The 26,503-nt window shown below is 37.8% G+C and overlaps 1 protein-coding gene across 3 annotated transcripts; it reads left to right on the forward strand.

Moving 5' to 3' along the window:
* Positions 1-888: 888 nt before the first annotated feature.
* Positions 889-26,303, forward strand: agtpbp1 (ATP/GTP binding carboxypeptidase 1). Of its 3 annotated transcripts, XM_079466717.1 has the most exons (26): positions 889-1,070; positions 1,584-1,638; positions 1,722-1,843; positions 4,822-4,889; positions 5,399-5,462; positions 6,279-6,425; positions 6,630-6,761; positions 7,651-7,744; positions 7,887-7,924; positions 8,226-8,434; positions 8,526-8,703; positions 8,814-8,902; positions 11,573-11,689; positions 11,936-12,396; positions 12,982-13,065; positions 13,572-13,658; positions 13,751-13,899; positions 14,450-14,537; positions 14,639-14,783; positions 15,059-15,209; positions 15,421-15,601; positions 16,922-17,051; positions 17,125-17,256; positions 17,392-17,568; positions 21,568-21,737; positions 24,916-26,303. In XM_079466717.1, exons 2-26 carry the CDS (start codon positions 1,607-1,609, stop codon positions 25,088-25,090), a joined length of 3,420 nt encoding a protein of 1,139 aa, XP_079322843.1. In that variant the 5' UTR covers positions 889-1,070; positions 1,584-1,606; the 3' UTR covers positions 25,091-26,303. The 3 variants fall into 3 exon arrangements, with proteins under 3 accessions (XP_079322843.1, XP_079322844.1, XP_079322845.1); XM_079466718.1 differs by lacking the exons at positions 21,568-21,737; positions 24,916-26,303 and adding an exon at positions 20,278-20,486 and having other exon boundaries at positions 920-1,070; XM_079466719.1 differs by lacking the exons at positions 889-1,070; positions 1,584-1,638; positions 1,722-1,843; positions 4,822-4,889; positions 5,399-5,462 and having other exon boundaries at positions 6,352-6,425; positions 6,634-6,761.
* The last annotated feature ends 200 nt before the right edge of the window (positions 26,304-26,503 follow it).

The raw sequence follows: 26,503 nt of genomic DNA on the forward strand, positions 1-26,503 counted from the left end.
AAAGATACCAATGTCAAAATCTTACAGACATCAACATAACATTTGTTTTAATTTGTAACATTTTGTATATCAACTAAATTCACTGGCATCATTGTTTTTTTGCGATCGTGCCTGTGAATTTGTCAAATGCTCGTTGATTTTCCTAAATGGTGTGTTTGTTAGAAATAGATTTCAACGAAATTATTTCAAACAAGATGGCATACAATTAACATTCAAAATATAAATTCTAAGAGGGGCTTAGACATAATAAGAAAAAATACAAATTTCCAAATAAATAAACTTTCTGCATAAAACATCCAAACAAAAAAAAACTGATATTGCAGGGGGAATAACAAAGTTTTAACATATTGTCGCAAAAAGCTTTTAAAATACTATAAACAAGGGGGGCGTTTAAAAAAAATCTACATTTATGAATACAATTCTTGGCTAAAGGAAGTAGGCCATATTATTTATAGAAACATCTTTTTGTCCTCCTTCTTCATAGTTTCCATATTTAATATATATTTTAGTAAATATATTTTAAGTTAAGTTCAACAACTTTTTTCTCCTTTAACCAAATGAATGAATTCAAAATTAAATCTAACCCTTAGTAATTCTCCGGAAGGAAAAATACTATATATTATTTATTTTATTGTTGTGTTTCTTTAATTCTGGGATAAACTGGGAACCTAAAATTTTTTGTCTGAGAAAATATGAATCCAATATTACGTCCATATTATTTCTCGCAGACCTATAAGGAAACATGATATTGTCAACAAGAATCTGTTTGTATATTTATTTAAAACTATTTGCTTTGGACTCTGTTGGCGTTGGCGACTCACGTCACACCGGAAAGAGGTGGAGCTACATTGGAACGCTGATCTGTAGATCATCGTTCCGAAAGACTCTGGTGTACAATGCATTATAAATCGTAGATTGTGCGCCAGTTCTCCGTTACTGGGACGCGCCCTCACTTCCGAGTCTCTTGTGGGTTCATGTAAATAATAATACCGTTGGGGGGCTTGTGTCTGTGTTGCCAACAGAGACAGGTGCAAGAAGTTCCGATGGCGGATATCTCGCGTGTTTTAAAGGTCAGGAAACGCATGTGTTTGCTGCTTTGTTTATGCTGTGTCAGTGTCAGAATTGTCCTGTCCCCTTAGCGGATCTGTGCTAGCAGTAGTGTTTCATCTGGAGGACAGGTGGATCTGACATGAACATGAACACTCTTAATACTGGAAGGTTTTCTGTTAGTTTATGAATTAAAGGTGGTCGAATTCATCTGTCTCTGAATAACTGTGGTCAACCTTTTTTAAACCATCTAACGTTAATGATTCCAACTGTAAGACCTTTTCTTGACTCACGCCATGTCTCATAATAGTCCAAAACATATTTTAGCCCTGATGACAACAATGTGGCATAGACTTTTGATATTGATGTGTTATGGAATGCTGCTTATTTTTTTTGTCATGTGCTTTAGGCAACGTTACAGGATTGTATGCAGTAATCTGCTGAGGTGTATTATACTGTACATACCCCTCACCAATGTGACTTTTCTATTATTATCTCTGTAAATTATTCCTGCCTCGTTTCCCCCTGGCTGTCAGATTGAGCTGTAAATGTGAAAGGAATGAATAAACCCAAAATGGCAATGGAAAAATGGTTAGTTCTGTCTTTATCTTACACACATACACGCACGACTTTGACAGTTGTTTAGCTTCTGTGATGGTTTCCTGTGTTCCCAGTGCTTCCCGGGTGCTGATGTTGCTGAGTCAGCTGGAAAGACTGAACGAAGAGCCCAAAGTGTCCGATACGGATGCCATCCGCCAGATCACAGGCAAAATCCTTCACATCCTCCAGACTCAAGGTGAGTTGATGCAACAGTACACAAAACAAATTAAAATGCACTTGCAGACGTCCTACGGAGAGTGAGATTAGAGTACCTCCCCAATAAAACCAATAGGGTCGACGTGAAGTTAAAAGGGATCCCTTTTACTTTCTTGAGACATGTATTGATCATATAATGTTTTCAATCACACATTTCAGCTGAAATCATCTAGGTTGCACAGGCTACAGGTTGAAGTAAACCAATGCTCATTTAGTTGTTGTGTTTTGATTTATTATACAGTAATTTAATGCCGGTTGGCATCAAGGTAGCTGCTGGGTGGCAGAGCATTCCACAATCCACTGAGAGACTCACATTCAGGTCTATATTTTTTTTCTTGTGGAATGCTGTATTTCATTTGGAAACACACATTACAGAAGTAATGAAGAATCCAATAAAGTGTTGCAATAAGAGAATAAAGCAATAAAATGATGTTGAGCAACATAATTTGCATTGGATATTGAAAACATAACACTGACTTGTGTATGAATTAGCTGGTTTCTCGTCACGAATATGGCCGTAGATGCTTGAATGGCGTTAAAAAGAAATAAATTAATAAAAGCCTAACCATGCAACCACGAGGTTGTCATATCTAAGCATGCCGAGATCCTGGATGAACTGTGAAATGTGACGATGGGGGATAGCCAGCATTTGGTTGCCCTTTCTGACCCCTGCTGACCGTAACCGTACACCACATAAGTGTAACATCGACACTGTCTGCAGACAGCAGGACCCCTGCACTGTGCCTTCATCAACTAAGAAAAATTTAGGAATGCTCCCATGTTCCCGAATGGTCCCTCTTGTGCCAACCCCCTTCCTCTCTTTTTTCGTACTCCTCTTTTGCAAATTCGTAATCGCATCTTACTCTTGTTTTATCTGGTGTTAAAGGGATAGTTCACCTTCAAAATGAAAATTCTGTCATCACGAACCTGTATACCTTGAGAAGATATTTTGAAAAATGTTGGTACAGAAAATCCCCATTGACTTGCACTAGTTTTGTGTCCATACAGTAAAAGTCAGTGGGGACCAAAGGTTTTTTGGTTACCAACGTTTTTCTAAATATCTTCTTTTGTGATTTGTAGAAGAAAGAACATCATACAGGTTTTGAATGACAACAGGGCGAGTAAATTATGACAGAATTGTAATTTTAAAGGTGAACCATTCCTTTAATGTGTCACTGTCTTTTTTTATTTTGGATCTATCACGGAAGGCGTATGTTTTGTCTGACAGCACCTGGGCAGGGGGAGAGGTCTATGTCTATGTGAAATATGATTACACTGGTGTAGAATTTCCTGACTATCAGTGCTATGGTTGAAGCACTGGAGTATGTTGAAGTTATGAGAATAGACACAGAGGTGGGTTGAAAGTGTTTGCAAAGATGGACTATAGAAGCCGTGCCAGAAGGAGGACAGACAATTTGTGTTGGTCCCCAGGCAGCCCGGGTAAGATGATAAATATAATAAAAAATGACTCTGCATTAAAGCTAAACCCTAATGCAAAATGTTTAAAAACAATGTTAAGATGTTATTTACTTTTCATTATTAAAGTACTTAAAAAGTGTTTTTAACCTTCATTTTTTTTTCTTTATGAGTCGTTATAACCAAATGTATACCAAAAAAATATATTTTTACTGTTCTTCTAGAATAAATCAATATTATTGTTTTGTTAACTCTTTCGTGTGCCTCAGTGGCTAGAGCATGGCGCTAGTAAAGCCAAGGCCATGGGTTTGATCCCAGGGGATTGTGCATACTTAAAAAAAGGAAAGTGTAGTACAATGTAAAGTAAGTCGCTGTGGATAAAAACCTTGAATGCAAAATGCATAAATGTAACCCATTTTTCATTCCTTTAATCAAAGTGTAAGCTCATGAATACAGTACATACACATAGTTCCAAAGCCCATTAACAGCAACAAACTTCATGAAGAAAACGGAATTGTACAATGTAGCCTATGTCAATTGTACTATGCCAATTATATGAAATGTAAAATATCTTCTACTCGTCGATCTTCGGCCCATTTTATCAAGTTGATCTGTGGTCGTGTCTTTTCAGTTAACTGCGTTCAGTCCAGAGTTAAAAGCAATGGAAACCATGCACCACAGTAGCTTGTACACACTCGCTTTCTGCCATGTAACCAGTATTTCATTTGCACAGCACATTTTATTTATGTGCAAGTACTTGTTGTAGACTGCGATATGTTTATTTGGGAGGACGGGGCAGCTCTGTCTTGTGTGTCTCTTTATGAGCCAGCATAACTCGCTGATATCTGACACTGCCCAAACTACTTGTTCTTGACAAGGTGTAGCCTTTGAAACGTAACCTGCATGCAAAGTTGTGATGTTTTTGACTGTTTTAGGTTCCAATGCTTGAAGTGTTATTAATAATTGGGTTTTAAAGTGCTTGTGTAGTGGTAAGCAGTATTCTATCACTGTACATGTGTTGAGTTGATGGAGGACGCTCCTTTTGTTCTTTTTAACTCTGTGAATGTAAAACGTTACTGTTGCCAAAGTGGCAATGTCGTATATTGTAAATCAGCGTTAAAGACTTGAAATTAGTGGTGCACACATTGCTAAATTATTTGTACAGCCCGGTTATACAGTCATTTATAGGTAGAAAATATGTTGAATAATATAAAAGTAGCTTATTTATTTACATTTATACATTTTGCAGACACTTATGTAAAGCAACTTACATTGCATTAAACTATAGGCCTACATTGTTTCTGATCGAACCCTTGGCATTGGTAGCGCCATGCACTAACCACTGAACCACAGAAAAGCCTGGTGGAATTTTGACTGGTCTTGCTTGGAGCAAGGCATTTACACCCAGGTTGCTGGGCAAATTGGTTTGTAAAAGAAAGTTTCTGTGAACCTTTTAGCAGCTTGATTTATTGAATGATCTGGAAATAGTCAAGAACTTTCTTTCTGTTGTATTACCTCACACATTTCTTTGTTTCTTTTCAGAAAAGACCCGTAAGGAGATGGTCTCTAAAGGCTCAAGTGGGATGGAAGTTATTCTCTCATCTCTAGAGGTACTAGACGGATGGAAACAGGAGGCTTGAGATGTTGAGTCACACTTTATTTGCAAAACTCGACTTAAAAAATTTACTTTTTGTTATTCAGCACCGTATGCTCTTGCAACCTTTTGCATTTATTCTTTTTCACACTCTTGGCAAATTCACAACAATCCAATTGATTTCCAAAGCATGAATTCAAGCCCCGCTTTCCGTGTTTTTCATTCTAGAAGCTGTTACACTCAAATATACATCACAATTGGCAAAACAATTATAAACAATCGAATTGTAATTTGACAGGTTTTAACCTAAACGTCAGCAAATACAAGTGTTGCAAAAAAGCCTTGTGCCTTGAGAGTGACTTGTGACTAAATACTTAAGATTTGACTTGGATCTCGAACTTTGACTCCATTTTGTCTGCTGCTAGCATACAGAGCAGATGATATTACACTCACAATCACATTCATTATGCTCAGGTTATTCTGTTTAAGTGCTTTCCAACAACTAATCCACTTTATTCTGCACAGAACACACGGGATTTGCAGACCACCCTAAACATTCTCAATATTTTGAATGAACTGCTGACAGTGGGTATGTGTTTATTTTCTGTGTCTGTTGTTGTTGATTTATTAAATAATTATACGTGCCACTTTAATGAAAAATCTATTTTAAAATCACAGACTTCCTTCCACAGAACACCAAAATGCTGTCATTTTATCATCTTCATGAAAATCAAAGCCAATGCATATCAGTGCTAAATTCAAATATAGGACCACGTTGATAAGTTCAAATCTCATTGGTTTTCGCGTGTCTGATATTGAGTCGCAAGACAGACAAGAACCAAGGAATTCTGAATTTGTTTATGTGCCACCATATTTGAATTTAGTGCTTTTAAGTTTTGCTAAATAAACTGAAAATATTGTTTTCTTTCACACACCTATCGTTTTGCTTCTTAAGACATTTATTAATCCACTGAAGTTGAATTACTTTAATAAGATATATATGTACTTTTGTAGGGTTAACATGTTGAGTCCTATATATAAAGATAAAATGATGGCATTTTAATATATAATGATTTTTTGTTTTCAGCCTGAGTTTAATACTATATGTAACATGTTCAATAAAAGCGAAGGAAGGAGACGGGAACCGTCAAACACACACACACAAACTATTACATAAAGTCCAGGCCTGGTCCTCTCTGCCTGACGGTCCGGTCGCTCGTCCTCTTATGCTACCAATCTCCTCCGCGATACGAGACCAGTGCGCGAAAAGCTGACGCTTGTAATCACTCACGTCTCGTATCGCGGAGGAGATTGGTAGCATAAGAGGACGAGCGACCGGCTCTCGATCACTACACTATATTACAGAGAGGCTGTGTCACATCTGCTCCTGTCCTTACTGTGGTAGGTGGAGGCCGCAGGATTGGGGCGTTTGTGTCTAAGGGAGGAACAGCAATTCTGTTACAGTTGTTGGTAAGCTCCAGCAAAGACCTTCCTATGAATGAAGAACTAATGCTGCACATTCACTTTCTGCTGGTTAAGGTCGGACCTAAAGGTAAGACTGACATCACATTTATTTACATTACTGTATGTTTGGACATGGTAATCTAAGCCCAGTATATAAGATCTTTGGTACAATCGAAACATTTTCTTGGGATATTAACTGGAGTGTTAATGTGAAATGTTAAGTTGTCGAAAATTTCAACTAAGCTGTTGGAAATCCCAATCGCCAGTGACACTGACATCACTTCCTTCTCAGACAGGAAGTTTGGTGTTAAAGCACGTCTGAACGGGGCTCTGAATGTGACTGTTAATTTAGTGAAACGCAATCTGCAGAACTGCAAAATGTTGTTGCCGTGCCTTCAAGTGCTGCGGGTCTACGCAGGCAACAGTAAGTACATTTGTTTGTACACCGTAGCTCCAGTGAGGTTGGTAATATGAATCTACCTTTGGTGCAATATGTTCCTCAATATATTTTTATATTAATAATATTATTTACTACTGTTTTTAACTAATTACTATTAGTTACTGGACTAAACCGGATGGTTATTTCTAGATTAAACTCTGGGAAAGTACACCCAAAAATTTTCACACTATCAAATTCCAAACCTTGGTTCAGTAAAACACAAAAGAAGATACTTTCAATAATGTGAGAAATCAAACAGTTCTAAGGCAGCATTGACTACCGTATTCAATTTGTCTTCTGTAGCAGCAGATCTTTGTTTGTACAAGCAGCGGAAGAATTCATGACGCTGTTTTGATTTATGTTGACATTTTTTGAGGTCATGGTGAGCTTGAATATGATAAAAATACCACAATATGAGCACAGAAACGAGCGCTTTTGTGACAGCACGCATCATTTTTATGTATGTTCAGAGTTCCTTCGCATGATACATGTCACGGAAGCCAAGACCAATCAGGTTGTGGCCTTACCCATGTGCTTTTAGGTTCGGTATCTTTGGTTCGCTGTTAAAATGCCAGTGTGAATGCGAAGCGAACCAGGAATATATATATTTTTTGGTCCGGACCAATATACAAATTGAACATAGTATGTATGAGTATGAACACGCCCTTACATTGCATTTTACTATCTATTGTAGCTAAGTATGTGCAATCCACTGGGATCGAACCCTGACCTTGGCGTTGCTAGTGGCATGGTCTAACCACTGAGCCAAAGGAAAGCCTGATGATGCAATTTGAATTTTTTGTGTGAACTATCCTTTAAGTTGTACATCTAGTTAAAGTTTCAAACATGCAGGTCTTACTTCTTTCACCTATAGTGGTAAATGCTGTTTCGCTGGGTAAAAGTGGCGCTTTGGATCTCATGTTTGAAATTATTGGACCTTACAGCAAGAAGAGCACCACTCTGCTCAAGTATGTGTGTTCATGTTTACTACTATATCTAAATGCAATTTTAAATGGTATAGAATATAGATCACAAAATGATCCTCATACTATGAAAATCAAAGTGTGATGATGCTCAATAACATGTTTTGTTTTCTCTTTTCTAAAACAGGGTGGCCTTGGATACGCTGGCGGCGTTACTGAAGTCCAGTAAGATATCTCCTTACGTGGATTGCATATAAAATCTATTTTAATAATTTACTTGATGGAAAAATACAAGTTTTTAAATCAATTTGTACATGTTTAATAAGAATCACCCTAAATCTTTTGAAGTTCTGAATATTTTAAGGCTAATTCACATTGATCTGACAAAGGTTTTAGTATTGTACCATAGGTCACTGTGTTACAGTATATTGTCTATACAGCTAAACCAATATAACATCACAGAACTCTTGGAACATCCGATTCGAGGAGTGGAACATACAATATTTCTTGTATGTGTGCTCTCTAGAAATGAATGCCCGGCGGACAGTGGACAGAGGTTATCTGCCCACTCTACTTGCCTTCTACCAAGACTGGCATCGCAACGACATTCGCCACTGCCACTTGATCATTCGCAAAAGCATTTTAGGGTGCATCAAAAACCTTACAGCCATTAAGCTTGGGAGAAAGGCGTTCATTGATGCAAACGGGATGAGGATCCTTTACAACACATCCACTGTATGAGTGTTACAACTTTATTTATTAACGTGCCAAATCGCTTTGCTACAGTTTGGGCTAGTAAATTTAAAAATAAATGTGATCTGATTAGGAATGCCTGCCTGTCCGGACACTGGATCCATTGGTCAATGCATCCAGCCTGATTATGAGGAAATGCTTTCCAAAGAATCGCCTACCACTGCCTACAATTAAGAGTGTATATCAACACCCGCTACCACACATACCAGCTGGAGGACCGGTGGCACTGCTGTACAGCCAACCCCCAGAAGGTAAAACATGCGTAATGTTCATGAAGTATTGCTATTGATAAGAAAGTAATTGTACATTGCTGTTGTATGTGAGAAAACTTTGAATATGCATTTCTGTGCTTTCATGTTAGTGGATGATGTCGTTGATGAGAGCGATGAGAATGAAACCACTGAGATTGACACAGAAAATGAGGAGGAAGAAACCGGGCACAAAAGCCAGGTACAACCATCAACATATCTATCCTAATGGCTGGCCCATATATGGACCTTTGAGTAACTAACACTGATATCTGGAGAGCTTATTAATTTGATATATTTTGACATTGGCATGTGTTCATTGAGCAAATGCTTTTATCCAAAGCAACTGTGTTTGTAGTCTATACAAATTGAATTAGTGTTTGTGTTCCCTGAGGATCGAACCCATGACTTGTTGGTACCCTTACAGCTCATTGAAATAATGCTTCATTCCTCCTGAAGAGTGAGTCAATTAAAAGCTATTGCATCATGTAAACTGCATGCCTTTGGTATGTCATAAAACAAAGCAAAAAAGCTGTGGAAATTATTGCTTATTCTACAAAAATATGCTAAATATGGCCTGAACACATTTGTTGGTACCCCTTAGAAAAGATAAGACATCATTGGATTGTAGTGATATTTTAAAATAATCTGTTTCTTTAATGAGTTTCACACATTTATCCAATCTTGAAATTCAATTCAATTTTATTTATATAGTGCTTTTCACATTGTGCATTGTTCCAAAGCAGCTTTACAGGGGAAAATAAGAAACCAATAAAAAAACTTTAAAGGTAAAACACAGTACATGCTGTTTATACAACAAGTTAAATTATTCTAGTAAATAAAATCTAATAAATGCAGTCTCCCGGTGGTGTATTTAGCATATTTAGCATTAAGTGAATGCTTGGCTGAAAAGATGTGTCTTTAATCCTGATTTAAATTTGCTGAGTGTGTCGGGAAGGATATAGTTTAGGTGCTACGTATGAGAAAGCTCGACCTCCTTTGGTGGAACTCTAGGTGTTATCAAAAGTCCTGAGTTTTGAGATCTTAGAGAGTGTGATGGGTTGTATTTAGAAAGAAGCTCTGTTATGTAGGTAGGGGCTAAACCGTTTAAGGCAGGGGTCTCCAACCTTTTTGTTAGCGAGGGCTACCAAAATATCTAAAATCCTGTAGAGGGTTAATAACAAACTTTAAACAAGTGATGCCTTATTTTTACGCTCACAGAACAAAATTCAGTTTTCTTATATTAAAGAATATATTAAAGCTTATAACACTTGCTTAGAAGAAAACTTTCATGACGATGTAGCACTTGGCTGATCGATATAGTCACAGATTTATTATTGGTGAGCCCTGTGTTTAGCGGGAACCTTACAGAGTTCATGCGGGCTCCCACGGGCACCACGTTGGAGACCACTGGTTTAAGGCTTTATAAGTGATTAAAATAACTTTTAAGTCAATACGATACTTAATGGGTAGCCAGCGAAGGATTGGGGTTATGTGATCGTATTTTCTAGACCTGGAATATTTTGTAATTTGGCAACATTTCTTAGATGGAAAAAGCCTGTTTTTGTGACATTTGAGATGTGGTTTCGAAATCACAGGTTGCTGTCTTAATATAACGCCTAGATCTTTTACTGTATTTGTTGGAGTAACAAAACATCCTTCAACTTGCAGGTTTAATATTCGCAATACAGCAAATATTCGATTTACGTATCTTTGGTCCGATAAGTAATATTTCTGTTTTATTAGAATTTAAAAGAAGGAAATTACAAGTCATCCAATGTTTTATATCTTCGATGCACTTCAATGTATGTGAAGAACAGCACAGGTCCAAGAACTGATCCCTGAGGTAATCCATAATTTACTTGTGTTAGATTTGATAATTCCTCATTTAAATGGACAAATTGATGTCTGTCTGATAAGTAAGATCTTAACCATTGCTGTACGTGTCCCTTAATACAAGTGCTCTAGTAGTATGTTATGGTCTAGTATTGAATGCAGCACTAAGGTGAAGCAGGACTAGGAGTTAGATGTTACCTTTATCTGATGCTATATGCAGGTCGTTTGTAATTTTAATAAGCACAGTTTCAGTACAATGATGCGCTCTAAAGCCTGACTGAATTTTTCGTGTATGTCATTATTTTGTAAGAAAGATCAGGACCAGAAGATAATCAAATATGGCTGACGGAAGTGCAAAGGATTCTGGGAACTGTAGTCTTCTTAAAGTGTACAGGGAGTAACAGCACTTTCAGGGACAACTCTTTAAGATGATAAAATCAAACATTGTCTCGATTTACTGTGGATTCCCATTTACATTTGATTCATTCTTTCGATAGTACCTGTTATTTAAATTAAGAAAAAACATAAAGAACGAGTAAGTGACAAAAGTACATTATACATTTGATGATGTCATTAAAATATTATGTATTTGCATAAGAAAAAGGATTTGAGACAATTATTGTGCACATGCATGTTGAACTGGGTGGATTTAGATTTAGAGGGTCAAGAGTGTAATTCCGTGCAGTTACTTTAAATTTAAGGACAGTGTAACAACATATAAACATTACATATAACTTTTCCTAATGTCATTACATAGCCTTCAAAACCTTTAATACATTGGTCCAGGTACTGCACACCTTACATAAATGTAAGTCACTTTGGAAAAAAACATCTGCAAGATACATAAATGTACGGTATATTATATGGGTTATTGTTTGGATAAAAGCATCTGCTAAATGTAAATATTAAACATGTCTTGTCGATCCTTTTATAACCACACATTCTTGCTCACAGTACTAAATGAAGTTCCGAATTTTAGAACAGAACAACAAATAAAGTTTTGTGCAATTATTTTGTAATGGTGTTTTTCCTGCAGATTGATGATATTGAGACCGATATCAACAAGTTGCGGCCCAAACAAATGCAAACACGGCCATTTGATGAGTTGATAGTCTACGAGCGTTTCTGTGTGGAATTCACAGAGGATTTTAAGGTGAGGACAGTTGTGGCGTTATTCTTTTCACAATTTAGTTTTTTACATTTGAATGTATGCATTCAGAGGCTTGTAATAGTACTCCGACCTAGCATTTTGTTCTATTTTATCAACATTTATCAGCATCTTTATCAACGTTATTGTTTTTTAAACTTAAATGGACTTAATGAATAACTTAAATCTGGAAGACATTCTAGAAAGCTTTAAGAAGTTCAACTACTAAAAATGAAATTTGTTTTGTCTCAGGATAATGATTTCAAAGGCTGCAAAGCTGTTGACTCAGACTCACATCGCCCTATCGTCATTCCCACCACACTCATCCCTGTCGGGTCTCCAAAAAAACGGCAGCGACTGGAAAACGTTCAGCCACAAAAATCGCCAGAATCACCCCTGGAGCAAGGCAGCATATCTATTTCAAAAACCCCAGAGGGCAAATCGGCCCCTGATTTGGCCTGTAGTTTGAGCCGGCTGGTCCTGGATGGAGGTTCTGACGATGGGTATCAGGAGGAAAGTGGGGAGCAGGCAGTACTTGAGGTTCCAGATACAGCCGCTGTTCTGCCACTGCACGACCCTGACCTCTACTTGGAGATGATTACATGTACCCGCTCAGTGCCCGCCTACACAGAGGTGGCATACCCAGATTACTTCGGCCATGTGGCACTTCATCTCCGCGAGCCCATCGTAGAGAGAGTTTATGGTGTGCAAAGGTATTACACAAAAGTTGAATAACCCTTTCTTACACAGTGTCTACACCGGCACGACACCACAAAAGACAATAGAAACGGATTAGAAACCATTATAATTTAAAAAAATTTCCACACATGGATGCGGCATGGCGCGACAAACCTATTAAGTACAAGCAGGTTGTCATGTCGCCCACCTGACACGTCCGTTGTAGACACGGTGTTACCACAAAATACCATCCTTAAATAAAAGTAAATTCTGGGAAAAGATAGTATGCAAAAGTAGCATATGATTTATGTATTCCAAGTCTTCTAAAGTCATATGATTGCTTTTTGATTGCTTTCATTTGCTAAAAAACATACTTTTCTCTGTAACCTTATCTGTTTTCTATGGTAAAGTTTGGAACATCACAGCCAACTTCATAACACTAGGAATATACATTGCAAGTATGAACTACCCTAATGCTTTTATTGTTTGGACAATAAAGTTCTTGTATACAAACATTTCCAAAGGTGGTTGTCACTTTTGGAAAAGACACAAGCTAGTCAATGACTACAGAACTGTATTATTGGATGTACTATGCCATTTAAAGCTTTGCTTTTCAACAGAACAAAGATCTTCCAGGACATCGAGAGACTTATTCATCCCATTGACATTCTTGATAAAGTCGTATATGACTTGGACAATCAGAGGTAAGTGTGCATTTTAAACATACGTAGGTTGTGTTACGAAATAAAGGACATGCAAGATCACAATTTTGCTAAGTAAACTGGTTGCAGAAATGCTTAGTAGTTTAGTGTTGGTTGCTTGAAATGATGCATTACTTTCTGTTGTTACTACAGGTATAACAAGACACTGTAAAAATAAGCATCCAGTACACAAAAGTAGCACATAACATTAATAATTCATCAAATTAATATATACAAAATAAAATATACTAACAATTATGTATGATCTAGAACCGGTTTAAGTGAGCTAGATAGACTTGAATTTATTTACTTACTGAATTTTTTTTACCACTAGTTCTTAGATGGTTCCAAGATAGCTAGATTGTTATCAGTAGACATGATGTTTCAAAATCATTCAATTAAAACATACCAATCCGGAAAGTACCTACAGTCCCAAACTATAGTCATTGAAAAAGCAGACTTCACTGCTACAAATCTCTGGTCATTTCTGGATGCCTCTTCTCTTTCAGTTCTCCAGTTGTTGAAAACGGAGAATCTCTCAAATTTAACTCGAAATTTGAGTCCGGAAACCTACGGAAAGCAATACAAGTCAGAAAGTATGTGCTGAACATATTTGATATGAACCTTTCTTCTGGTAATATTAAGTATTATCCTATTATAATCATGCACGATCTGTTTCTATCTGAAGGTTTGAGTATGACTTGATCCTGAACTCCGATATCAATAGTAACCACTATCACCAGTGGTTCTATTTTGAAGTGGGCAATATGCGTCCAGGTGTTCGCTATCGATTCAACATAATCAACTGTGAGAAGTCCAACAGCCAGTTCAATTATGGTGGGTCTATTTAGGATCTGACAGGAAGCTAGCTTTGAGGAGTTTAACTAACCTTAACTCATTGTCGCACAAGTAGAAAGGATGCGTTCTATTGTCTCTTGTCGCACCGCATCCCGTGTAGACACGAAACGTATTTTCATGTTCGGAGAAAACTTTCCGGAACCTATACGAACGCTGGGGGAGAGCACAGAAATACAACGTCATAGGTCCAACTCGTTTTTTGACAAGTTGACCATGTTAAGGATTAGAAGCCAGCATGTTTAACATTGCAAAGAAGTCAGAATGCATGAAATACCGTTGCATGGTTATGTTTAAGGTTATGTTTCCACGTGAGCCTGGCTCGGCGCTGCTTAATTACAAATGTAGTTTTTAGCATGGTAGCTAAGCATTTGAGCTTTTGCAGAGAGTATGGATCAGACTTTAAGTATACTGACTGGAACGTTTGTTTGATTTTAGTCAACTCACCTCTAACCAGCTTCAAATAAACAGACGGGTTCTGAGATATTAATTGATGTGATTTGTTCTTTCTGGTCTTCCTTTGGTTTCACAGGTATGCAGGTTCTCATGTACTCTGTCCAGGAAGCCATCCGTGGAAGCCCCCATTGGGCCAGAACAGGATCGGATATCTGCTACTACAAGTAAGGACAGACCTCACTATGCTGAGTTATTGTGAATTAAATCTTTAAAATCGAAAAAGTTCATCATTACTTTTGGCTTGCCTTTCTATTAATGTACCTAGGAACCATTTCTCACGAAGCTCCATTGCGGCTGGAGGTCAAAAGGGAAAATCTTACTTCACCATGACCTTTACTGTGACCTTTCAGCATAAAGATGATGTCTGCTACTTCGCTTACCATTACCCGTATACCTTTTCTACACTAAAGGTACCATACAACTGCCATACAACCGTGTATTCTAGAATGTGTTCAGGTTAACGTTTTTGGTATCAGAGCATGTAACTCATTTATTTATTGAGTTGGTGTTGTTACATTCAAACAACGTGATTAGGTTTTTGTTCAGATGCTGTCACAGAGACTGATGTCAAATGTGACACTGATAACAACGTTGTTGCTCATCTTGTAAATTCAAGTCGTTGGCAGATTAAGGCGACTGAAGTAACATCTGAAAGTCATTCAGTTTAAACGGTGTTGTCCTTTAGATGCACCTGCGAAAGTTGAGAGCTCTACGTACAGCTCAGATCTACTATAGAGAGGATGAGCTGTGTCAAACACTGGGAGGAAACAGCTGTCCACTGCTCACTATCACTGCCATGCCAGAGTCGTCCAGCAACGACCACATCAGCCAGTTCAGTACGTACTACACACAGGCACAGTTACAAATTACTCTGGCAACTCTAAGGCCATTTCTGACCATGTAAGAAACAGCATGCGTCTGACTTGTTCTCATGGGAAAATCTCATGATCTGTAGCTCTGAAGTCTGAGCCATAAACCCTTCCTCCTATGTAGTTTGGTTTTATTGATTAAATTCTACTGCGTCCTAATGTTTGTGTGTGTGTGTAGGGAGTCGTCCAGTGGTGTTTTTGTCTGCCCGGGTACATCCCGGTGAGACAAACGCCAGCTGGGTGATGAAGGGCACTCTGGAATTCCTTATGAGCCGCAGTTCTGAAGCACAGAGTCTGAGAGAGAGCTACATTTTCAAAATCATCCCCATGCTCAACCCTGATGGAGTCATCAATGGCAAGTATGTAAACAAACATCAAAATCACTTCGAGTCATAAAAATATATGATATGAAAATGCGTTGCCAAATAAAGCGTTATTCAATATGTGATATGAGAAAAAAATCAGTGGGGGGCGTGGTTTGTTTTTTTCACTGCAAATTGATTGGATCTAGAAAAGTAGGCGGCAGACTGACAGTTGGGCTGCTTCAGAACCATTAAAAGAGAGTGTCTCGACAACGGAAGTTCAACATTTTCGCGTGATTCATGGAGCCTTCAGATAGTTCCAGGAAGTTATGTTTTCTCTGTAAATGCTTCATTTCTTTCATTTTTTATTTATTTATCGACTTAAGTCTTTAAATGGGTTAAATGTTAGTCACAATCGGTCTATTTTGCTGCAGGTCCATGCGCTGCTAGTGCTTCCGGGAACTATTGAGAGTCTCCATGAACCGCCATTGCTGTGCAAAAACTGTTCCATTGGAGTCAACTCTCTTTCTCAACGGCTCTGGACCGCTCAAGCCAACCATGTATTCGTACCGAACCGTCCAGGGGAAATTCCACTTTGAAGTGATCATTACTATGCCCTACTCCCTTCGAAGGGCAGAGCCCTTGGAGTTTAGACTTCGGAGCGAGCAGGGCATGTGCGTGCCATTATGTAGACGTTTGGAAAAGGGGAGCACTTGGCAAGGGGAGCGATGTAATTTCCTCAATATCTTCAGCTGGCATGTTCCTGTGACAACGCAGCATGGTGTCCGTCAAGAGATGTCGCTGTTTTAATGGCATAACTTAAGCATGAAGCGTAACTGTTGCAAATAAACATACATTTTCTATTTGAAAAACCTCTTTATATATTAGTGTTTATATATAATATAGTCTATGTGAAAAAAATATATGTTTATTTGCAACAGTTAAAACACAAAGGAAGATATTTGGGAGAATGTCAGTAACCAAACAGGGCTGCATTTCCCAAAAGCATCGTAACCTTAAGTTGATCTTAGAAACATGGACACCAATGGATCTACAAACAATGTACTGTAGGCTTACGCAGCCCAGATCTCATCCCCATTAACTTCCATAGAACTTATTTTCCCTACTATGGCAGTAAATGGGGGCAGAGATCGGGTCGGTTACAAGCATACTTCCAAATATCTTTCTTTGTGTTCAGCAGAACAAATACATTTATAAAGATTTGGAACAGGTTGAAGGTATGTAAATGATGACAGAATTGTCATTTTTGGGTGAACCATGCCTTTAAGCAGTTATGTGTCCTAAAAAAATCCTTCGAATGGCCTCTTGTTGCACCCAATCTGTATCCGCCGGTGAACTTTACTCTTGTCTTCATAGTCACCGTTGCTCTCTGAGTGGGGAAGATCTGAACAGGCAGTGGCAGAACCCCAATGCAGAGCTGCACCCCACCATCTATCATGCCAAGAGTCTCCTGCAGTACCTCAGAGCAACAGCAAGAACTCCACTGGTAGGTATCATATCGTATCCAAGAGAATGTGGTAAAATGTCATGCTAACTGTGTGTCAACTGTGCGTGTTCAGGTGTTTTGCGATTATCACGGCCATTCACGGAAGAAGAACGTGTTCATGTATGGCTGCAGTATCAAAGAGACAGTGTGGCAGACCAATGTCAACACCAGCTCCTCTGATCTACACGAGGACCTCGGATACAGGGTTAGTCGCAGTCGCACACTTCTGTGTGTTTAATAACTAAATATTTGATTGGCACCTTAACGGTCCCGTTGAACAATGTTTCACAGTTCGTGTAATGTGGAATCTGCCTCTAAAACTGTCTTCCATGTGTTTTAGACGCTGCCCAAGTTGCTTTCTCAGATAGCTCCAGTGTTCAGCCTGTCTAGCTGCAGTTTTGTAGTGGAGCGCTCTAAAGAGGCCACGGCACGAGTGGTGGTCTGGAGAGAGATCGGAGTTCAGCGCAGTTACACTATGGAGAGCACCTTGTGTGGTTGTGACCAGGGAAAATACAAGGTAAGGGATATAAGGTGGCTTTTTCTTTGTGCACGAAATTTACAATACTCGCAGAACAAGTATGTAGAGTACTTGTGACAATCACAACTACATTTAAGGGGAAGTTCAACCAAAAATCAACCTTGGGTGATTTTTTACTCACCCACATGACGTTAAACATGTTAAGGGAAATTCCGGTGTCTTCGGAGCACAAATAACGATATTTTAGATGACAACCGAGAGATTTCCAGGCCTCCTCACATACATCATGGTTATAGTTGTTGTCGTCCAGAAAAGTTACTAAAGACATTGTTAAATGGGTCCATCCGTGCATAGTGGCTCAGTTGATTTTTTTGAAGCACAAAAAAAGAAAACAAACCAAAATACCGACTTTAATCGATATATTCTACTCGTGTCTTGTCAGTGAATGACGCATGTTCACGAGAGCACTTCTTCGTCCTGTTCTTGGACAAGAGCATCCAAAATGGGCAAGCCACATGCAGCGTTCAGCGCACAAACCTAATACGCATGCGTCAAAGTGCTCTCGTCCAAGAAGAAGATGAAGAACAAGTGCTCTCGTGAACGCGCATCATACCCTGACAAGACAGAGGAGAATATATCAATTAAATTTGGTATTTTGGTTTGTTTTTCACACATAAAGCATTCTTGGCGCTCCAAAAAAATCAACTGAGCCACTATGTGCGGATGGACCAATTTAACAATATCTTTAGTACCTTGGCAAAAACTGACACTGTGATGTCGATGAGGAGGTCTGGAAATCTCTGGGATGTGACCTAAATATCTTTATTTGTGCTCCGAAGCCGCCGGAACTTCTTTAAACATTTTTAACGCCATGTGGGTGATAAAAGAAACACAGTCGATTTTTAGGTGAATTTCCCCTTTAAGATTGAGGCAGTTGGTATTAGGCTTCTTCTGGGTCCCAATATGTTTTGTTTTGTAAAGCAAAACTAATTGGGTCACCAAAATACATACAGTGAAATATGGGGATCTGCTGGGTTTTAAAGACTTCCACTTTAACTATCTGATATGCTGATGTGCTGCACTGGTCCAATATGAATAGCCCCTGAAGTAACGGTTGTTATCTACCTTATTCATCTTCATAAATAACATTATTTGGTCAATCAAAGGCTCAATAAAATCAAGCAGTGAAATCTGACAAAAATCACACTGAAAACAAAGATTACAGTGTATGTTTTGTGGTTAATTTTTCCAAAAGGATTTGTATAGAAATGTATAGCTCCATCTGACAGTGCTGTGCACTGGTTGGCTATTTTTCCTTCCTTTTGCACTGAAATGATTAGTCTATAATGAAAAAAACTTATCACTTTCTCCTGTTTACTCAATGTAATGGGTTGCACATACGCTGAAAACATTTTTGCCGCAGTTATGCAGCTAGTTGCCAGTAACTTACTGTAGATTTTTATCCATCTAATTTATTGGCAATAATTTGTTCAAAGATAAATGAACATTAAACATGAAGTCTTAATCGTTACAGAAAAACACGATGAAATAACAGCCTCATGCAAAGCATTCTGGGAACCAGAAAACCTTTTTCTGTTTTTTTTTATAATTTTGGTTCCCAGAATGCTTTGCATGAGGCTGCTATTTATATTTTTTTGTAAGGATCAAGACTTGTTAGTGTTTAATGGTTAATTGGTTAATAAACTGGTGGCAGTAAATTACATAAATGTAAATCTACAGCAAGTTATTGGCAAACTGCTGCCAATAATACTGTCATTTCTACAGAAATGTGAGTACTTTTCTAATAAATAAAAAGGAATGGCCTGAAAGGCCTAAATGTCTCCGACAATGAAGTGTAAAAATATCAGGGAAGATAAGACATGTTGTCATGATGCATCTAAACAGTAGATGGCACCAGGCCTCTAGATTTCGAATAGTGAGTCACTGTCTCTGGGACACATAATGGCTTCTCTGTGAGCTGTTAAAGTAACATGGCTTCTTTCTGACTTTCTTCAGTGTGTAGCTGAGGAGGGTCTAATAGGATTTGTGCAAGACCACTGAATTCTGTGTATAGAAATGCATCTGCGAATGCGCGGCTGAAATCGAAATCGTCCCCCTATAAATTCAGGGTCACTGTAGACGCATCGCCCCTAGATTGTGCGACACGGAGAAACGCAATACGGCCAAAACGAGGAACTTTTACGATTTAGATATGTAAACCTTAACCTTGAAAAGCGAAATCAGAAGAAGTGAAAGACAGTTTGTAAAGACATCAGTGCTGCGGTCAACAGCGCACCGAACTCCAGCTGAGGTTTGTAATTTTTATTGGATATTTACTGGATATTTATATTTTGTAAAAATTAATAATTTATTATTATTGTTTGACAGTTTTTACACTGAAAGTATTGTAGTTGCTTTAAATCACTTTGGTTGTATAATGCATTTAAGTTTTAAAAAAATGAATCTGACTTCAGTCTTAAAGAACCTTGTTTGAGTTACAGTAATGTGTTCATATAAAAACGAATTGAGGTGTAAATTAAGCTGAACTGGTCATTTTTGGGACGCAATCAAATGTGTATTAAATGTTTTTTATTAAAAAAAGAATTTAGGTGAAGAGAAAATGGTCTGTGGTGGAGGAGATAGATGCATGTTTCTAAACGGGATCTAATGCTAATCTTGCATTTCATGCTGCTTAAATCAAGCACACACAGTTTATGTTTGCTTCATTTATTTATTTTTCTCTTTCAGACCTGTCAGTCTCAGGCAAGAACCAGGGGGGCCGTGGTCCTGGAGCATGCCACACAAAGCCAGGCAATCTTTTACTGCGACCCTGTCTTAAACTCCCACGAGAACATCGCACAAATAAAAAAACATTAAATCATGCGTTTTGTCGTTTTTCATTAGAATGTATATTTCTCAAACAAAGATGCGATCATCTTGAAAATAGGAAAAGTAACCCATTGCTTATAAATATATTGATGAGGCCTATTGTAGTTTTTAAAATGTTTTACTTTTAACTGTGCTTTTTAACTGTCGTAAATTATCTTAGCCTAAAATTTCATTAAAAGTTGTACACCAAAGCACCCGTTAACCTTTAAATGATCATATATTTAGGCTAGAAAAGAAAATACTTTATAAATATCATGAAGTTAAGAACACGCATTGGAATCTATTTTTACATTGTCATAATAAACAAAAAAAAACGTAATCTATCTTTCTTTTTGTCATTAGTCCTTATCAGTTATAAAAAGGGTACAGCAAACACGGACCCTATCTCAAAACTTGCGTACAAGAGTTGAGACCTGTCGCGAGATTTAATCGTAACAACCACTCACGTCCATTTTGATAAATGCGTGGACACGACCGTAGGCCCAGTTTTCGGTAGTACGCTCATTTGCGATGATCAGAATGACTTCATTGACAGAGTTAAAAGGTGTGACTCTAACCTGATTTAAACTGTAAAATGTAAAGATCTCTGAGATACTGGAAAAACCCCTGCCATAGCCTAGCAGCAACTGCAAAGGTATGATCATCTCTTGACTGCAGTTTTGTAATAGAAATATCTGACTGGCTTATTCAAGTTTAACAGTTCTGACAAATAAGAAGGCGCCAAACCATTCAGGGATTTAAAAACAAACTGCCCTAGCAACCTATTAAGAGTCATTAAATGTGGAGTAATATGGTCTTGTTGACGGTGCTCTCAACATCAATGCAAATTTAAATCCACTTTGCAACATTTCCTAATCTTATTCCCCATCCTACCCATTATTTTTTATCTTTTCTTTAGTACTTAAGTGCCAAGCAAAGATGCTTTACTTTTGCCATGTGTTTGTTATTGTATTTGTTTATTGTATCATGTCGTTTTTTTTTACATTTTTAAGCTTTATTGTTTTAGTTTATTGATCTGTTTTTGTTTGCCAAAAATGTTTTATAATAATTTTTCTTTTTAAAATGTAGCATTCAGGGATTTACAATAACAACACTTGTATCAATTAGGTCCAAAATAACAAAAATGTCCCTCTGTATATGTGTTTGTAGGGTCTCCAGATTGGGACACGAGAACTGGAGGAGATGGGTGCTCAGTTTTGTTTGGGTCTGTTCAGACTGAGACACTTTACATCCCCTTTAGAGCATCACAAACACAACTCCCATCTGCTGGACGTGGAGAATGACCTGATTGAAACACGCAACATTCCAAACATCACCAGGTATCACATTTACAGTGCACACATGCTATGCCTATATGGTATAAATACTCTTTATGATGTGGTGTGAGATAAAATGAATGTACAATGTTAGGGCCTTTTTCGCACTATTACCCGGCTAGTGAATGTGTAGGAAGCAACAGCTTAGCTGTAAATGAGAAATTCTTCCATGCAATCCGGTTCAGGTCAAACTTCAATGTCTGCTCTGCATCACCATTTTTGTCACTAAACACATTTATATGAGAAATTCACAATACAGAAGAACATGGCGAATTACAAGCAAAGGGGTGTATGTAGATAGAATTGGCTCATTCTAAGGTAGTAAAATGGTGTAAGTTTGTATAAACCTCTGAAGACATAGCTATGATATTATATTGCATTTCTATCAATAGATCATCCCAAAAATGACACACTGGACCTTTAAAAAGTTGATGTAAATTTACCTGCTGATTGCATTATATTTATACTATACTATATGAATGCCAAGACAAGATTTTTTTTACAATTTGCATTGTATCAAAGTAGCTGTACAGGAAAAAACAAGAACAATACAGCTCTAAAATCAAGTGTAGCGTCAGTTCTGGCAGGTCAAGTGAGGCAAACTTGCATCACCCGATTACACGTCAGGTGCAGCTGATCAACATTAACCAATGGTCATACAACATGCGTCCTATTTAAGTTGCCATTCTTGCTCCTTATCAGCTGCTTAATCGTGCCGCACTCAAATCCCACCTCCATCCCCATCTCCACCATATCTGACTGTATCTGTGAGATTATTTTATCTTGTTACGCATCATGAACTGTTCAGGTTCCCCAGAGGGGTACATGTATTTCTGTGCTCCTGCTCTGTCAATGCAAGGCTGCATGGATAGGCGGAGAGTTTGTCCAGAACCCTTTCAATCCGCCAACCTTAAATATCGCTATTGTTTAAATATCTGACAACAGTGCTCCTGACAGAAAATTGTATGAAAAAGTCATTTAAATTTAGACAAAATTCCAATGATGTAAATAAATAGGACACAACTTTGGGAGAAATCTGACTCAACCTGGAGATTTAGTTCTCCGCTGACACGTTAACACAACACTAATGCACCTCGACAAGCTAATACTGTTTGTACAAGCTAACTTTTACATGTAATAAACAGGATTTTCAAGTTTCTACTATTGCTTTATGGGCAACCAGTGTAGTTTTGTCAGAACCAAGCTTATATGATCATACTTTTTTTAGTCTTATAAGAAATGCTGCTTCAGACTGACGTTTGGTACAAATAGATATAAATTTAATACAAATTGAATCCTCTGCAATTTCAAAATACTTTCAAATGCAAATCACTTTTTTCATACATAGAAAGTACATTCAATTAAATTTACAATAAGTAAATCTATCATCTTTCTTCATCTCTGTTTATAAAAACAGGGCATTATAATACCATAATACTTCAAAAAATGTCATCTTTTAACTCTGCATAGAACTCCATCCACATAAAAACAAATACTTGTTCCAATTACTTATTATAGAGCAGCCATTTTAGAAATGAACTTTCATACAAAATCTGTTGGTCACAGTGTGCCATAGATTAGAATCGACACTGCAAATGCCGCTAAATTGTACGTCAGTATGGCAGCCATATTGGTGAGGGCAAGACTGTCATGCAGCATACAAGTTAATGGGGGAGCGGCGGGTTTATAAATCTCTTCACAATTCTTAACCAAGAACAATAAAGCCTAATCCATTGCCAGTTAACAAGGAGTTTTCACAATTACTTACGACAATGTATAATTTTCCAAGTCTAACTATGTACAACTGGTATCTGGAGACAGAGGCCGTTTCTCAATTCCAAGAACACAAAGAATGAACTCGGATGGACGCGCTGCAGTGACTTCTGCGACCTCAAGCGGGTTTTGGATGCACAAGTCTGCATTCGATGCATCCTTGATATCAGGAACACATTTCATTGCATTCTCTGTACTCGTGTTCTTGACTATTGGAACCAGGCTTTGACAGTTGATGATGATGTAGAGCGAGAACAAGAGGACACAAGATCAGAAACAGCCAGAATGGCCACATAGATCATAAACCATTGAAATCAATTGAGCGTTTTTGTGCTTTTTATCCAAAGACACAGCTACCCTGTTTACTTGTAAGTGTTGATAGGGCAGTTCTGCCTGCCCACAATATGACCATGCGTCACCGTCTATAGGGGAATTCTGATAATGTATCAAACAGTAAACAAATATACTGTGAAAAATGTAAGGGGGTTACAAATGCAACAGCTCGGATATCACATTTCAATACAAACATTAAGCAGCTTGAAGTCCAATGGTCAGAACAATAATAGCCAAGATGTCCATGATGTCAGATGCTTCTAGCGTCTAGAAGCTTCTTGGGACAATCTTCAGCCCCTCCCAATTTATGTATTTCTGTAATGGATAACAATATGCGTGTGCACACACGCACACACACAGTCTTGCAGCCCTCTTCTAATGGCCGGCTCCACTTGAAGAGATTTCAGTCACATGGGGTTCGACGCACTTGAGCGAAAAAAGAAAGAAGCACTCTGCTCATTATAGTCATCTAATCACCTGATCAAAACGCCCGCTAATCCACTTTGAGCCTTCCCCCTCCTCTCCGCCCGTCTCGCTCGGATCCAGTTTCTTCCCCCTCACACCATTAAAACCATTAAAAACCCACTAAAACCAGCCAAACCACCAGACCACACATTAAACAATTTAACTGCTTAACAAGAGAGCCATAAAACCATCATCACTCGTTGTAAGGTTATTGTGTTAGGAGAGAGAGAGAGTGATGCAGAAAAATGTCTCATCTGCCAACACAAGGCTTTTGACCGCTAACCTGCAGGAGTCCTTAACTGGTATTTCTAAATTGATGGGTTATTTATTATTGCTCAACAAACCTCTGATTCTTAAGTAATGAACTTTGGCAACTGTCCTGCACTGCTTTGGACATTAATGATACGTGAATTTATGAGGTTTGTTAAGGACAGGTGTATTACTTTTCCAAGGGATCCAACTTATGATTTCACCTAGTGTTCACTCTGTCAAATTATCTTTAAAAGCATTATCTTGAAATCTTGATCATTTTTAGTGCTATTTAAGATAGATTTCACCTTAAATCTCTCTCTTGGTTCTAATAACCACCCATCACGTATGTTTTCTGCAGTCCCAGCACATATGTGTTGGAAGAGGATGAGCCAGCATTCCTGGAAGAAGTTGACTACAGTGCGGAAAGCAATGATGAAAACGACCCAGATCTTGAACCCGATCTCCAGGATAACCGTGCCCTCCCGGACCCCAATTCTGATTCTGAGTTTAGCCACCAAGACTGTCTTACCTGAAATCATACCAGGTTTACTTTAGCCTAATGCTCTATCTGAACTTAAATAAACCAAACCTCACCGTTTGTTGGCCTGTATTATACATCACTCGTGTTTGCCTACGCACCTAATCTGTAGACTTCTGTTTGATCTGATCTGTTCACAAAATGTACCTTAATTTTAATGACCAGCTTTATGCACCTAGAAACATCATTGAGAAAGTCCTGTTTTAGAACTAGTCACATATAGATGCTTTACATGTTGTAGCATGGTAACACAAAATAGATATCAATATGGAACACATTCGAAAATGCTTTATCGTGCACCTCATGTCGTTCCAAACTTTGACTTTTTTCTTCTGAAGAACACAAAAGAAGATATTTGAAAGAACGTTGGTAACCAAACAACATTGAACTCCATTGACATTTCTTGTAATATCTTCTTTTGTGTTCCACCGAAGAAAGCCACATTCGGTCTTATACAGGTTTTGAATGACATGAGGGTGAATTAAGGATGACAGAATTTAAAAACTGTTAACATAAAACAGGCACATTTGATGGTCCTTATAATCTGGATTAAAATAATAATCCTTAAATTTTACTTTTTTTATGTGCTAAATGGTCTCACATTTAAAACGTACAGTAGTGTGCTACTGTAGGAAAGTCTTGAAACGATTCATAAATATCAATGGTTGCCTAGCACAGGATTCACATACATGTGTTATTACCTATAATTATAATAATATTATGATTATTATAAAATCAACGCTTGCACGGCCATAGAAACACCTCATACAACAATGCAATCTAATGAATGTAACGTTACTCTTATTCTCACAGGAAAGCTCACCTGCGTGCCGTGTCCTGACAGTCTTACATCACTATCGTGTGTATTTATTCACAGCACTTTTTGGCTGTATGTGCTTTTGTTAATGGGAGCTCATGTGATTTTTAATTTCTTTGTTGTATTTCTATAATTAGTGCATGATCTTTAAAAGTTTTAAATGTATTTTATTAATTTAATTTGCTTCTTGGGAGAAAAGGAAAAGTTTGAGAGTGTGCAATGTGTGAAAGTGTTTGTATTTGTGTGTGTATGATGACAGCAGTTGCCCGATGTACTAAATATTTGAATGTGTTAGAGAAAACCACTCGAGTAAATTTGGTTGTAATGTTTGTCAAACTTGAATTGGACAAATGGTTAATAAAGAGACGTTAAGCCAATTTGTCTCTTGCTTAAAGCTGCTTGGACTGATATTTGATCGATTTTCTTTTGCTACTTCATCCTGAAATGTATGAGCCATTGACCAACATGTCTGGGCATTTTAAGATGTTACTCCTTTTGCATGATATGAAAAAAACTGTTACATATAACAAGATTTATCTGTAAAACACGACTATAAGTTCGCTCAGGACATCTATCGTCAAATATTTAAAG

This window comes from Barbatula barbatula (genome assembly GCF_947034865.1).
Source record: "Barbatula barbatula genome assembly, chromosome: 11".
In the NCBI taxonomy this organism is placed as follows: Eukaryota; Metazoa; Chordata; class Actinopteri; order Cypriniformes; family Nemacheilidae; genus Barbatula; species Barbatula barbatula.

Coding starts and splice junctions, on each gene's coding strand:
- agtpbp1 (XM_079466717.1), top strand. CDS start 1,607: ATGAATAAACCCAAAATGGCAATGGAAAAATG. Junction 7,925..8,225: donor GGCGGCGTTACTGAAGTCCA/GTAAGATATCTC, acceptor TGTGCTCTCTAG/AAATGAATGCCCGGCGGACA. Junction 14,538..14,638: donor TCGGATATCTGCTACTACAA/GTAAGGACAGAC, acceptor TAATGTACCTAG/GAACCATTTCTCACGAAGCT.